The following is a 14,756-nucleotide window of genomic DNA, read 5'->3' as shown; positions in this document are numbered from 1 at the left end:
ACCGGATTTCATGCTTGGTAATCAACAACTGGAAAATAAAGCTTCAAGAGTTACAACTGCTTTTTATCTATGTTGGTGACTACACATATTTAGTGACTCCTCTTTTCTGAGAACATTACAAATACATAGATAAATCCAGACACTATTGCAACTAAAAACCTGCATACATCTGAATGGTGCACTGTACTTAATCGGGACATGTGACAGCCATAAACATGAACCATGTCTTGACCAAATGTGATTCATTCTAGTTACCATGTATGGTAAGGGTGCATGAAACTGTATAATGGTGCATTGACAAATTTAAGTTATTGCATTTGGTGGGTATGTGGTTCCAGCTTGCTATCTTCAGAGTGAGCTGCAAAGAAACTTGACACAAGTATCCGGTTAGGCATTCCAAAACTGAGGACTCAAGGTGGGTGATTTTAATGCCAGGTTTTAAAAGAAAACTGTTCTCAGTCTATGAATCCTATAGGTGAGATGGCTACATTTTAGGGACTTCTTACAGAGAGCATCTTGGTCTTGTAAATTGAAAGCTGATGAGACTAAGAAGAGCAGAGACAATATAATAAACAAATGGATACATCATGTAATTGCAGTATTAAAACAGTACAGCGTTTACATTTGGGATAAATGGAAAGTTTAAATACGTCTGTTAGCTTCTTGGACATCAGACACTGCAAAGGAAATGTTGGCCAAATAGAGTCCAGTTTTCTTAATGCTCCACAAATAGTAATTAATAATACCGCCCTCTAAATTACCAGGGAAATCCAGGATAACTCTGCCCATTTTCTTCTTTAATCAACATATTTCTGCATTTATAAAAGGTGACATTGACTAATATGATCAGTATTGAATATTAGGCGGCAACCCAAAAATGTTCAGCAAGGTTTCAGTTCTTCAAGAATCTCCATTCCTCTCCTTAGCTACCATCCCAATTAAACTAAACTAGCTACATATGGTAACTGCCAATCCAACAAGTTTGCACATCCTATGTAAAATGACAACGGCTTAGCAGCCCTGCCTTTTAAAAAAAAAATCTAGGTGGTTTAAAAACTTTGTATATTACTTTTTCCTTTACAATAAAAAGTAAAAAAAAAAAAAAAGTTAAAATTTACTATACATTTTTCACATAAGTTTTCAAAATGTGGATTTTTTTTTTTAAAGACTTGGGGGACACAAACTGTAGCTACAAAAATTTCCTTAAGAGACCAGCTGAAAATATTTAAAAAGAAAAGAAAACTATTTATATATTTATATATGTTGCGCTGCAGCTGTAAGGAATCTTTATCTAAGGAGTCTCCAAACAGCTCTGTACAAAAATGAATTAAAAAAAATTGAGAAAGAATACAACGTTCAAAGCACCGAAACAGGCGATAAGAGCAGTAAGCACCACTGCACCCTTAAATGAAACCGTAGCATTACACTAGAGTTCTGAGATCTCCTTTTAATTAACTTTGCTCTCTTTTTAAAGTTTTTATGCACTTAAAATAACCAATTATGTTAATAAATAAAATGCGTATATACATGAAAGTGGGAACAGCTCTCGGAATGTGTTGCAGTGGTGCAGGATAAAATGCTAGGCTGCACTCGTGAATAAAAAAAAGTGCTGAACCTTTGAAATCTGTCCTCTTGCAGTCCTTTCTTTTGAGGTAAAAAGTTTCAGCGCTAGGAAAACCTGCATTTCACGCGACAGACAACCCACTGATCCCTACCAATGGGATGGGCCACCATGTCACGAAAAGCACAAGATTAAACATACCCATACAATCATCCTATTTTTTTCTGTTTCGGTGGTGTATCTGGGGGGAGGTGGGCCTTTGTTTTGAAATGCCCTCTTCTTGGTTAAAAGTCACCCCAATAACAAGCCTTTAACTTAAAGATACACTTGAGCAATCCACAGCAGACGTGTTTTTAAGTTAAGACTAAAAAATAAAAGATGGTAGCATCTGATGTTTTCATCACACTGTACACTTGAGATTAAGAATACTAGTGCCAAGAACAAAATACAGACATCTATTCAAAGGCTAACATCTTTCACACAGACGGTAGGTACCATTTTTACAGTTAGATTATTATTTTTCTTTTTTCTCTTTTTTCGTAAAAAAATCTTTCCAGAGATGCCTAGTCTAAACAGGGGAAAGTGTCTTTTGCAAGCATGTTTTGCAAGATAACTTTTACAAACTTTTTTTTTTTTTAAACCAGTGGATGTTTGAACATGTCAATAACACATTTTCAACCAACAACTCTTTTTCTTTTGTTAAAAATGAACGCATTAAAAACCTTTGTAGAAGTTATTTTTCCTGTTAGATCTAATTACATCTACACTGTCCTCTGCATATGCAAGGACCTCCAACAGTGAGATTTTTCCTTTTTATGTATAATGGGGCATAAAAAGAAAGCACACCAAGGAACATAAGTTTAACATTAGCCTTTGAAAGGAACACTGCTGGATCTCAGGTCTGTCTTTTGTATATTGAAACGTCCAGGATTTATTCAGAATCACTGGTGTCGGTGCTGGAACCACTTGAACTGCTGCTTCCAGATTCAGAGGAACTGCTGCTGCTAAGATGAGATGGACCTCCTGCTGAATGAGACCCAGACTTTTCTGTAGACGAAAAAAATGACGTGTTATACCATGAAATTCATTTTAATATCACAGTTATTCTGCAACTAGATAAGCCACTTTTGAAGTTAAGCCTGCATCTGATCGTTGCAAAATAATTTAGGTCCACAGCGGCATCATTTAGAAAAAAAAGAAGCAGCATTATTTCGTTGCAGGCCAGCAGAATAAATAAAGGATCAGAACCATTTCATAAAAAGATCAATATGCATATTTGATGATTAACAGTTTAGGTCAATCTTCAGTTATCAGTGCTCACACAATGAAAGATACAGTGGAAGCAGTGCATGTACCAAAAAGTAGAGGTATTGAATCAAAGAATGTGTGTTTCTGAAGTAACACATTTAATCTAGGCCAATCAAACAGTGTAAACAGAGGACCATCCAAAAATAGTTGCCAAAGACAACATACGGGTTAGCACCGTTAGTTCTAAAACAGAATCAAAACATTTACAGACAAAAATATACATCAAAATGGAAAATTGAAAAAAGTGTGAATTTCCTCAATGAGGGAGCACAATCTTTTGCAAGCAGCATAGTCAGAAATAAAAGTGTCCCCTATAAATAATAAAACACCATAAAGTTAACAGGACAACAACTTTCTTGGTGACTATTACTCTTAATACATCTCCAAAACCTTTTATGTGGGACGGGAACAAGCTTCTTTGGCAGTTGAGAGATGTGCGGCTGTACTGTGTACATATATGGCATGAATAGCATGATCTTACTAATCCCTTCACGGAGAAAAAAGGCGACCCTGAACGTATTTAAATGATGTCTGTGAAAGAGCAATTGCCCAATAGTACTAGCCCCATAGAGGTGAATTTATCCTTCTACTTTGACTCAGCTTTCCCGTTATTATCCTTTTGGGTAGATTCCACAGTAACTAAGGACAAGAAATAGAGAAAGTGAAGGCAGAATCATGTAGCTTAAACCCAGATTTGACAAGTTCCTAGGCAAATTTTACATCTACCAGGAAACATCCTTAAGAATGTGTTGAGGAGCCCAGGTAGCTGATGGGATAGATCTGTCAGGTACCGATACCACTTTAGTGCTTACAGAATGTGCTCAGACAATGTAAGGTTAGATACAGGACATTATCCATCTGGTAAAGGTGGGCTTATCAGTCCCTCAGCTGGCACCATTGCCCACCAAAAGGAGACTTATATTCTCATAACAGAGACCCTTGGTTCAGCCCACATAGAAGCTAGCATCAACAATGCCAGAAGAGCAATCTCTTCTTCCAGAATGAACTTCAACAACATTTCTTCAATGAAGGGACCACTTATCTTCCTAACAGATGTGATCATAAGATTTCAGGCACATGAAGCAATCTGTTAAAAGGGTTTCTCAAAAACCTGGCTAAAGTAGGATTATTGTCACAAAAGACAGTGTGGTGTCTAAATGGAGAAAACAAACACAAGGAATGTTTCGCAGATGTCCACCTGTACCTCATTTGGTCAGGTGAGCCAACGCAGATACAATGGCATTCATTGCACATGTGAACAAGTTAATGTTCTTTTTGAGTGCCTAGTGATAGTGCAACTTTCTCCTACACTATAGTTTGCTAGGGCATTTCTGAGCAAACTCCAGAGCACTTACATTTCTGGGGAAATCTAAGCATGAAAATGTTAACTCCTAAGGAACCATGTTATCCAGCTGACTGATGGTATCTATTGATGTACAAATACCATACCTACATTGGCACAAAGGGGTGGCAAATGTGGTGTTCTAAAGTATATGGAGGACAGAGGACCAAACTAGGTAAGGTCAAGCCAGAGCATTTATAGCAGACACTCCCTGATCTTCTGAAGGTCTCTTGGGATCAGAGGGGTTGCACGAAAGGCACATAGAAATGTCTATACAATCCAACATCATGCCCCTGAAAACACAGGAAACCCCAGGTCTTGAAGATCTGGTTGAGGAATTCCTTGAGAATTTCCCACTTGTTTAACAAGTGGAAAAGACTGCTCAGGCTTTTATTCTATCATGGTCAAGCCCCACAAAATATAAGAAACTAAAAGGAAAATACTGTTTTGCATATTCTATTCCCACAGAGCCACTGCCAGCAAACACATAAGTAGGTGTTGGTGCCCCCTTATGTAATCACATAGAAAAGAGCTGCGGTGTTCAGTGAGAATGATCCCCATTCCACATTGAACCACTGGCAGGAATGGCTTTCAGCACTAGGAGGATTGCATTTGAGCCAATCTACCGAGAGAAATAATTGTGACCAGTCTCATAAGGTCTAGATGGCAGCGTGAAGGGTGACTGGTCACCAAGGAAGTCCAGGTGAGTCTTGTCCTTCCGCTAAAGCAATTCATCTTCAACTGCTTCCAGAGGAAGAAAAGTTTCTGAAATCATTCCATAGCTGCCAAAGAGGAGTTAGTTTCGGCACAAATTCTTGAATGGGACTTAGGAATTTTGGTGACACAGTGGACATCCTGCAATGCGTCAGGACCTCATAAATATCAAGCTACCAAGCTCTTTCCATTGAGGAAGAAGTTTGTTACACCTTCCTTAGATTTTAGCTACTGGTCCAAAGGCTGAACCAAGATGCCAGTAGCCAGCTAAAAACCTTAAAGTTAATGGTCCTGATGACAGTGTCAATAAGGACCTGATTATCAACGATTTGTTACTGTAAATTTTTGTCCAGGGTAACATAATTGCTTTCACATTTGCCTGCCACGGACAGACAACTGGGGTGATCGAGTTTCTTAACTTCACTCTCCAGACTCTTGCCTCCTTTGTCCATTTGGGAGGCCAAAGAGTTAACTTCAGAGAAGCTACCATCACCACTACAAACTGAGCTCGAAACTTCAGAAACAAGACTACTGAACTGTTCTGGAGTTTCCAGCTCTTGCTGGTAAAAGACTTTGTGATGGTGCTTTATGAGAAATGCTTCCTCCAAATCTGATGAGCCTCCCTCACAGCCTGCAACTCAATAGCAAGTCCTTGCTTCTGTGGGTGAGCATTTACGACTGCCGAATTCTCAAATGCCTGGGTAAGGACTTTGTGGTAGTAAGTTGTAGCTTAGAGGTTTGTAGTCACAGGTACTGATAACTGGATTGGTGTCTGCTTATTTTAATTGAGCTCTGTCAGAAGGTACCTAGAGAGATTAATCCAAGGGGAAATTTTCCATCCTTCTTGACCAAGCTCAAGTACCTAGTGCAATGAGCTACACCACAAGCTGAACCAGAACTACAAGCTCAGTCAAGGTTTAGAGGGGTCTTGGAACTGACTGTCTAGCCTCAGGAACTGTAGCGGTGTCTGTTGGAGCAGCATCAGATGTGACAGAAGCAGCACCAAGATTTGAGAAAAAGGGGCAGGCTAGTTCTCCAAGACTTCAAATTCACACTCAGAGAAAACAGGCAGGAGTACAAGCTGTCAACAGAAGACCGCAAAGGCTAAACATGTAGCTGGTTACTAAGTGAAGTGGTTTGGTTTCAGCACGTTCTGCTCTAATTGCTCATGGTATGATTGACTGGCAAAATCCAACCTACCGACATGCAGCCTACATCCTTTGAGGCACGACAACCAAAGGAGCATACACAGCAGATTAAGACCTAAGACGGAATAAGACCTAAGGTTATGGACTACCAGTAACCAAATTGACTCCCAAGAGCAATACAGTTAGGCTCCTGCTCATCAAGAAACTTGTCCAGCAGAGAAGGTGGCGTGGGCAAGTACTCCTCAATAGAAAAGGCCTTCTGGCCCAGGTCATGCTCCTAAAAGGAGTGTTGTGACTGTTACCAAAGTGGTGAGAGTGCCACGGGGAAAAGTGCATGTCCATGCTTCTGCTCTTCTTGGGTCACCAGTGCTTTAAGCCAAGAGAGGGCCGGAGTGTGCCTGAATACCAGGAGGTGCATGCCTCCTGTATTACTTATTGCACTGAAATTCTTTAGTTAAAACATCTCTCAACTGTCATTTACACACTACAAACCTGAGGAGGAGTCAGAATAAGGACTTACCTGATCACACTGGGATTGTGGCAGATCACTCACAGGGAGGAGCTATGCCTGGACAGGAAGTGGCATGCGCTTTAAGCACCTAACCAAGAATAACAGAATGGCTCACCTCTTTGGTGTAGCAGCAGTTTCAGAACAATAAGTTCAGAGGAGGAGCTGGCCTCTGTATAAGGTTTCAGAGCAGATAACAGTTTAACCCCAAAAGAACCTGTGCGCTTGTCTATTTCTTCCCTCAGCAGGGAGTCAGTTTTCATCCACCCCAGTGTTACCTCCGCAAGGCCAATTAAGGTGACACTTTACTTTAGCTTTCCGTTCTAATGATAAAATCCAGAATCTAGGGACAGATTGTGCATGTAAGCTAGGCAGTGCTGGATGGAACTTGCACGCCCATTCCTTGCTAGCCGAAAAAAGGCCCCAAAGGGAGAAAGGACTTTTTTTGTTCAACTGCACAAAATGCAGAAGAGCGCCGCAACCAAATACCAATCAACCAGATAGCAGCAATTGACGTAAATGATGCTATTTAGACAGAGAAAAAGAGTTAATGGATACCCAAAGATATGGTCTTATGAGTAATCCCTGATGATCTTACAGGGTCAAAACAATGTGACAATGGTTCTATGGGAAGATGCAGCACAAAGCTGATAGTTGTGACCTATGGTTGAGGAGGGAGACCTTGACTTGGCTTATTGAGCATGTTGTGCAACAGACAGATGGAAAAAAATCAGATGAAAAAAATATCAAGGGAAGGGACTGTCAAGCAGCAGCAGGTACTGGATGCCAATTCAATCCAATGACACTTGAAGTTGAATCGGCGGCAGGGGCTTACTATGTACTTGCATAGAGGACATCATCAAAAGGCCATACAGCTTTTGTTGGAATCTGGATGTATAGCACATTGTCATAAGTGGCAAATTTATAATAGGACAAGAAAACATCAAGGAGGAGTCTAACGTTAGCCATCATTTGTCTTAAAGTTTGAAAAGGGTGAGAACGGAAGAATCTAGACTTCACTATAAGGTTTCTGCAAAATGTCTCGAAAGCCTTCACTGAGGCACGTTTTATTTAGGTAATCCGAAAAGTTATGCTGCAGGGGCAACAAACATGGATACATGGGAATCCATCTCTGCAACTAGGTTAAAAAAAAATGCACTTTGGATCCACAGACACCAGTTTCACCTAATCTTCGCCAATACAAAAGAAAAATCTGTAGCAAATAACAGAAAAAAATGTGTCAGTTCAATGATCGTTACACTCTGTAAGGAGTAGGGAAGCTGAGCTGGATTAATGGAATCTGCATGAAGATATATAATATATCCCTCAGCAAGAAGATTATAGAGCCAAAGTAAATTGTTCTTCTAATTGATAGCAGCATCCTATTAAAGAGGCGGGTCAAATGTCTAGGATGAGTGTTTTATATATGGGCAGCTTTTTTTTTTTTTAAAATAGAGGAATTGGTTGTGAAGGAGCTTTTAGTCCAATCCAATACATTTTTCGGTATTGACAAAAGGAACAGGGAACTTTTTCAAGAGACTTGATTTGTGACGAATGGTATTTGTGGGGTTACGGTATCCTCCGAGAATCATACTGATATGAAGAAGAGGATTAATGATATCCCAACTGGAACACTGGAGAAGCACTGATGAAGGGCGCTCTCGCTTCACAACCTTATAGACTCATATGTAAAGGGTCCGAATACCAGAAGAAGTTGGCTCCACAAACATCGACAAAACAAGTACTGAATTACCTGCCATAATGATCTGTTATATGTATCCAAACAAAAAGACATGACCACATGCCATAAATGTCACAGGATTGTTTTCCTAGGCATGCTTGCATAAGATCGGTGCAAATACTAGTAAGTGTTTCTGGAACTTGAGAGCACAAACATCCTCATATCAAATGGGTGAGAAAAAGTGTCTGTCATAAGGTAAACTGAGTAAAAAGTAACCTACATGATCTACTCTAGAAGAGCTTGGTCCGGAATCCAAGCAGAGTACATGGGAACAAGTTAGAATGATATAATTCATGTCGAGCAGGGATGGAGTAAAACTAAAAAGGTAGTTAGCTCTTCTATGGAAGCCTCTGAGCCTTGGCCCATCGAGATAGGCTATCAACATCTAACAGACCCAGAATAGAGAGATAAATGAAACACATTCCTGTGAAAAAGCAGATACTGGATGAGTTGCAGGAACCAAGCAGTCATAACTGAACATGTGTTTGATACTACATTTGGTACCATTTTCGCACCAAAAATGCCCAATTAGATTATGTTAATTAAATGCGGGTTTCTCTACTTGGTCTAACCATTTTTGCAAATAGAAGGAGAAAGAGGCCTTGAGGGATTTTCAAGAAGTCGGATGCACTGTACGCACTACAGGGTACTTCTTCGTCTTTACAGTAATTGGCCTTCAACGGACAGCCCTTGGAAGCAAATGGACCCAGAAACACTGCAGAGGCATTCAGCATGGCTTACCATAAGGAAACCGGGATAATGATATTGACCAAGGTTTGGAATTTGGCGAATGTGCTCAGTCACTGAAGTATTTGGTTTGATCAAGGACTTGGTGACTAGTTCACTCTTCAAAATTGTCCATCGTTGGTGCCAAACAGCTCAGAGCAGGGAAAATATAAAAATCAACAATGTAGCAAGTTGGGCTTTTGGCAGAAATATTTAGCCAAGATAGGTCTAATTAGACATCAGATGATTGGAGATCCTCCTAAGACAAAAGGAGAACCTTCTTACCATACCACTGGCCTTGGATCCAAAATGCTTTCTTAACTGCTTCTTGGAATTAAAAAATATAGTGGTCCTATTTTGGCAATTTCTCACAAATTGTCCATATACTCCGGTAGCATAATGAGCAGGAGTGGAGTCTGTGTAAGTTCTACAAATAGCTAGAATACGATGCCTCCCGCATTCTGTAAATCCTTTGAAGACAGGCAGACATTAAACAGGCAGGAAGATCTCAATTATGAATGAATTAGTCTGATCAAAAGATGGTCTGTTTTATAGAAAACAAAAACCTGAACACTAGACCTCAGCAGGAGACAAAAGAGTGTGCATGGCAAAAATATAAAGTAAATAGGAATGATACGCGCAAAGGATGTAGCAGGGGCATGTCCAAGAGCACACGCGTATGCACGGTCCCCGAACTTGGTATACTTAAATTATATCAAAGTTTAAAGAGCAGTTTTCCATTCTCGCCACTTGGTTGCCCTGTTCATTCTACATAGGAATAGGGGAGGACAAACACAGGTTTTAACCTAGTAACCAAATCTAAATTAAAATATAGCTACCGATAACCTCTAATGGCAGACAACATGCAGGTCCAACTCTAACTAAAGGGACTATAGACTAGTTCAATATCAAAACTAAAAGTAATTTACATATCACGTGTCGTAACTTAGATCAATAAGTAATTAGTCTCATGCATATTTACGTTGGATACAATGAATACCTGAAGGATGTGTTTTTGAGGGAGTTTGGACCAGACTTTTAAAGACTGATAATTAGGACCATCTCCCTCCTTTCGTCTGTTTGACTGGCACTTACCTTTTTTAGGAGTTTTTTTATTGTTATTTAACTGCCCACTGACATCTTGTAGCCGCTTTTCCAATTCTTTTTTTTTTTCCTGCGCTATTTCCTCTTTAGATTTTGAAGCTTGCTTTTTTCCACTTCCAGCTGCGGGGGAATGAATGAATTAAATAAGTACTTGCATTACGAACAATGCAGATTCAACTGCTTCCCATTGTAAAGATACATAAAATCATGCAATTCTACTCTAGATGAAATTTCGATTATTATGTTCTAAAGGTCCCAGGTAAGCACTTAAAACCTGGCTCGCTCCTTTAAGGCTCTTCCCATCCGAGAAAATGGGGAACGCATCTGCAATGGATAACCATTACATGCTCAGCAGGACACCCGCTCATCGGCATCACATACGAAAAATGCACTTAGCGGTACAAAACATTTTTCTGCACTTGCAGATTTCATAGAACTACAAATATATGTTGGTTTTCCACTGTTTGAAAGAACAGGAAACCAACATCTATTGCATGATGGTTTAAATTCTTAACAGTTTTACAGTGGGGTTTTGACTCAGAAATAAGCCTTTTCATAAAAGTGGTGGCCATCTTGGAAAACCAAGACTGAAATATGTTTTGATGTTATAATAAACAGTCAAAAGAACGCATCTAATTCTTGCCGCTTTTGTCCCTCTAAGCTTTGGAGTATAAAGATTCAATCTTTTACAAATCTTATAGTCCAACATTTGAATGATTTGGAAATAAAGGTAGGCCTCCTTTACCAGACAGCTGGAACATTTAATATGATCCCAACAGAGATATTCTTCAGGTGCCTATCATACGTTTAGACTTCTGACAATTCAGGCTGAATCAGTTACCGTAGAGTTCAATTTAGTAAGCAAAATCTGTAGTTATTACTCAATGGATTTATACAGTTTAATTACATTTATCCCAAGCACGCATTGATAAATTTGTCAACCTTTGGAGTGGGTTCCAACATTAATAATTCTACATTTAAGAGAGATTTAATATATTTCAGTGATACCCCTTCAAAAGGGGAACAAACCTACATTTTACATCAGAGATGGTCACCCATCTTATAAGACTTAAAATGTATGTTCTTTTTAGATAATGAAAACAGGGTTGCATTGTGATGCTGCTGCTATGCTTCCACAGCAACGAATAGAACATCTGTGTTCCAAGATAGCCACAAAATGTATGAACAGACTATTTTAATAGGATTAGAGTGTATAGGCCATTTGGCACCGTCAAGCTATACCCTCAAAATCCATAACAGTACGGTAACTCAATTAACAAAACAAGAAAGATTTCTCGGATGGGAGTCCACTGGAGTAGTTTTACCAGTCAATCATTACCTGAAAAAGTTTTTAAGATATTCAGTCCCCTCCTTTCTCCCACAGAGGTGAAGCTATTGACAGCTTTAAAAGGATTTACACAGCCGATGCAAGAGACTTTGGCACCTTGCACGAAGTGACATTGTATCCACCTCACCCATTAAACTGGGGACAATATTTGAGGCGTCTTGTCAACATTTGGCAGTCTCTCACTGGTGGTATCCTACAGGATTGCCTGGTATTGTCTAGCTATGAAGGTGACCCTAACAGTCAGCAATTTCCTGTACTATGTTATATTATTTTGGCAGGTACATGGAAATGGTTATTCTCGCCAACACATGGCTGACTGTTTCAGATGGGAAATAGAAAAGAGAAAGATGCCGCTAAGACTACTACTTATCGAAAAGCAAAACAAAACTAGCTTATCTTTTCCAAAATAGATGAAGCAAAATAAGAGACCTGCTACAAAGTCAGAAGAGAGACATCGGGCGCATGCATTAAAATAACGGATGGTGGTTTTAGAAGTGGACACACTGACCTTAGCTCATCACAGCTATAGAAAATATTACTCACTGTAGTAACTGAAGTAAGCATATTACTGGGCTCTTTCACATTACCAACGTATAGGAACCTGCAACCATGGCGAGGATGAGACTGTACACAATCTTTAATCGAAGGAGCCAGGGGACCGGCGCATGCGCAGCCCTCTAACAAGGCCCTTACCTTACCTCCCCCGCATGTCTTCCCTTAAAATTTGTAGCCGGCCAGATAGAAGATCCAGACCCGAATCAAAACAGAATAGCAGGAGGGTGTTGGTAATGTGAAAGATCCTATGCACAAGGGGTATCCTCGTTACTGCCATGAGTAACTTTTTCTTACTCTTATGCCCGTCTCCTTCAAATTACCAACTTATGGGAACATATTACAAAGCAAAGGAGGATTAGGGAAATGGTAACAGGAACTCAGATGGATGGCTTCAAGCCTACAAGCTGGAAATAGCTTGGCCACAATCAAACACTAGAACTTGCGTCACTGGGCACCATGAGTGAATGATTATTATCTTTCCAACAGAAAGATGTGTTTTTAAAACAGGAGACCCCAACTTAGAATTCTGGATTTTGATATGCCCCTTTAGAACGATATTGCCACTGCTGCATGCCATAGCACTGAAAGAAGCTAGAAGAATTTCAATGGCTTAGGAATTACATTCATCGTTTGCCTGCAACAGAATCACTGCAGGTGATCGCTTCTGAAATTGCCTGGGCTTTATATTGCAAAAAGAGTTGTAGACACTCCAAACTCCACTTCATTTGCAGACTTTTGGTGACATCTACTGCTGTGCTTGTGTGAGGAACAGCAAGGAACACAAAAACACTGAACTGGTGTGCAATGTTTATCGACGTTTGGCAGTAAAAAACTGGACCCCTCTCCCTCCAAAAATAAACAATATTCTGAAGGAAGAAAGAGACAAGGTTTACAGTCTTCTGGCTAGATACCAGTAGTCATTGAAGATACCAAATGGTGTGCTGATGCAGAATACAAGAAAGTGAAATAGCGGAGTGTGTAATCATAGGTTCAGGGTATATAGGCTGCATCGCCAATATGGAAAATTGTTAAAAAAAATAAAAAAAAACATGAAAATGTTGAAGAAGAGGTACAAAAGATTTGGGAAAAGGAGGAAGAATTTTAGCTAGGACAAAGCAGAGATAAAGCAGCCTAGAGGAAAAGGTCATAACAGTCATCAATTAAAGCACAATTGCAAATGTGTTTGTTGAATGCAAATCTCCAAAAAAAGACAACCAAGCATGCCCATAAATTAAACAAACTAGTAAGTTGCAAAGGTGATATTTACATTTAATACAGATTAAACATAAAAAGTTCCAACTTACAACAGGTAGGTCAGTGATAAATATAAGCATGATCGTAAGAAGAAAATATTCTGCTTTAGACAAATATGTTGTGTAAATATTAAGCAGACGTGTGTATACAATTAATGTGAAGCATACTCCAAACATCTAACCAAAGTATCATATGCAATGTGTCTATTTAAATAACACAACTTTACCTGACATCTCTATAATAAAATATAAATGCTTCAAACGATTAGGGAGAGATCCATAAGCACTGCACATAATTTTGCCCAAAAATTGAGAGGAAATAAACTGGAGTGATCTCCATTCCTACACTTTAAAGTATACATTTTCTGTCACACTGTCATCCAATGGAAGCCTTCCTTTGGCAGTAATGAGTTTTTTGTTAAAGACAAATGTTTCTTATTAATAGATTATAGTTCTTCATGTAATAGCTTCAACAATAAAATTGAATGGTCGTCCCAGTTTCTGGTTCAGCAGATGAGAGGAATGACTACGTTTAAATGATTCACCCATGGCTAAGAGTAGGAGATGAATAATAACTGCATGAGTGGACTCTGCTGAATGGGATGAGACACCAGTTAAGACAGAGCACGTATCATCCCTGAAAGTAGGTAAATGCTCATAGGGTCTTCCAACTTTGGATAAAGGTGCACTTGTAGAAACTTAGAATGATTGCCGAATAAGTGTTCAATGTCGAAGTATTGAATAAAAGGGAGAAAGAGCTACGAGACTACTCGGCATCAAGAGCCCAGACTTTAATACAGTTTAATGTAATTAAATGGTATGCGAAATGGGAAAGGCAGCCTGAACTTCTAGTTGGAAATACCAATGTGCAGCTCACAGACCGTGGGAATGAATGCCACTTACTTGCTGACATTTAGGTGAGGTTGGAGAAGCTTTGCTTAGAGGCCAACCCATTTAAGAGCAAGGAGCATAGAAGATGGAACTTGACCAAAAATGTAAATAAGGTTTGGAAGAAATTAAAGAGCACATTTTAAAGCCATACATCATAAGCTATATTTTTGCAAAACACAGGGGAAAAAAAACTTGGACATCGACCACATTTGGCATGCAAGTTCAGATCAAATGTATTGAGAATCAAAGACTAGCAGTTTTCTCACAATGATACACAAGGTCTTGATTATCACTGAAAATTCTGTGGTGGTGTAAAACAAATTAGAAATAGGCAGGAACATTCCAGGACCCCTTTAAGTTGATTAAACTATTATGTTTCAGTTACAAGACTTTTATAATCAATGTGACTTGCACACTATTACTAGTTATATACTACCTTTATTTAATTGTATACATAACATATTCTTCAAATAAAGGATTTTTTTTAAACGTAGGTGTGGACTCAGTTGCTTATTTGTTGTCCACATATATAACAACTTATGTAAAACGGCATTTTA

The 14,756-nt window shown here is 39.2% G+C and overlaps 1 protein-coding gene across 7 annotated transcripts in view; it reads right to left on the bottom strand.

Moving 5' to 3' along the window:
• Positions 1 to 403: 403 nt before the first annotated feature.
• Positions 404 to 14,756, bottom strand: part of BRD3 (bromodomain containing 3) — a 336,658-nt gene continuing 322,305 nt past the window's right edge. For 5 of the 7 annotated variants that reach the window (XM_085612615.1, XM_085612646.1, XM_085612632.1 and 2 more), the window contains exons 12-13: positions 10,144 to 10,272; positions 777 to 2,608 (exon numbers count right to left, since the gene is read on the bottom strand). In XM_085612615.1, the coding sequence (XP_085468741.1) occupies positions 2,493 to 2,608; positions 10,144 to 10,272 (245 nt within the window). In that variant the 3' untranslated portion in view covers positions 777 to 2,492. Of the gene's footprint in view, positions 2,609 to 10,143; positions 10,273 to 14,756 lie in introns of all 7 variants that reach the window. The other 2 variants (XM_085612657.1, XM_085612666.1) reach the window with 2 other exon arrangements.

The sequence above is a fragment of the Triturus cristatus genome, chromosome 1_2, assembly GCF_964204655.1.
Source record: "Triturus cristatus chromosome 1_2, aTriCri1.1, whole genome shotgun sequence".
Classification (NCBI taxonomy): Eukaryota; Metazoa; Chordata; class Amphibia; order Caudata; family Salamandridae; genus Triturus; species Triturus cristatus.
The sequence above is the reverse complement of the archived record's forward strand: the minus strand, read 5'-3'. Positions and strand labels throughout refer to the sequence as shown.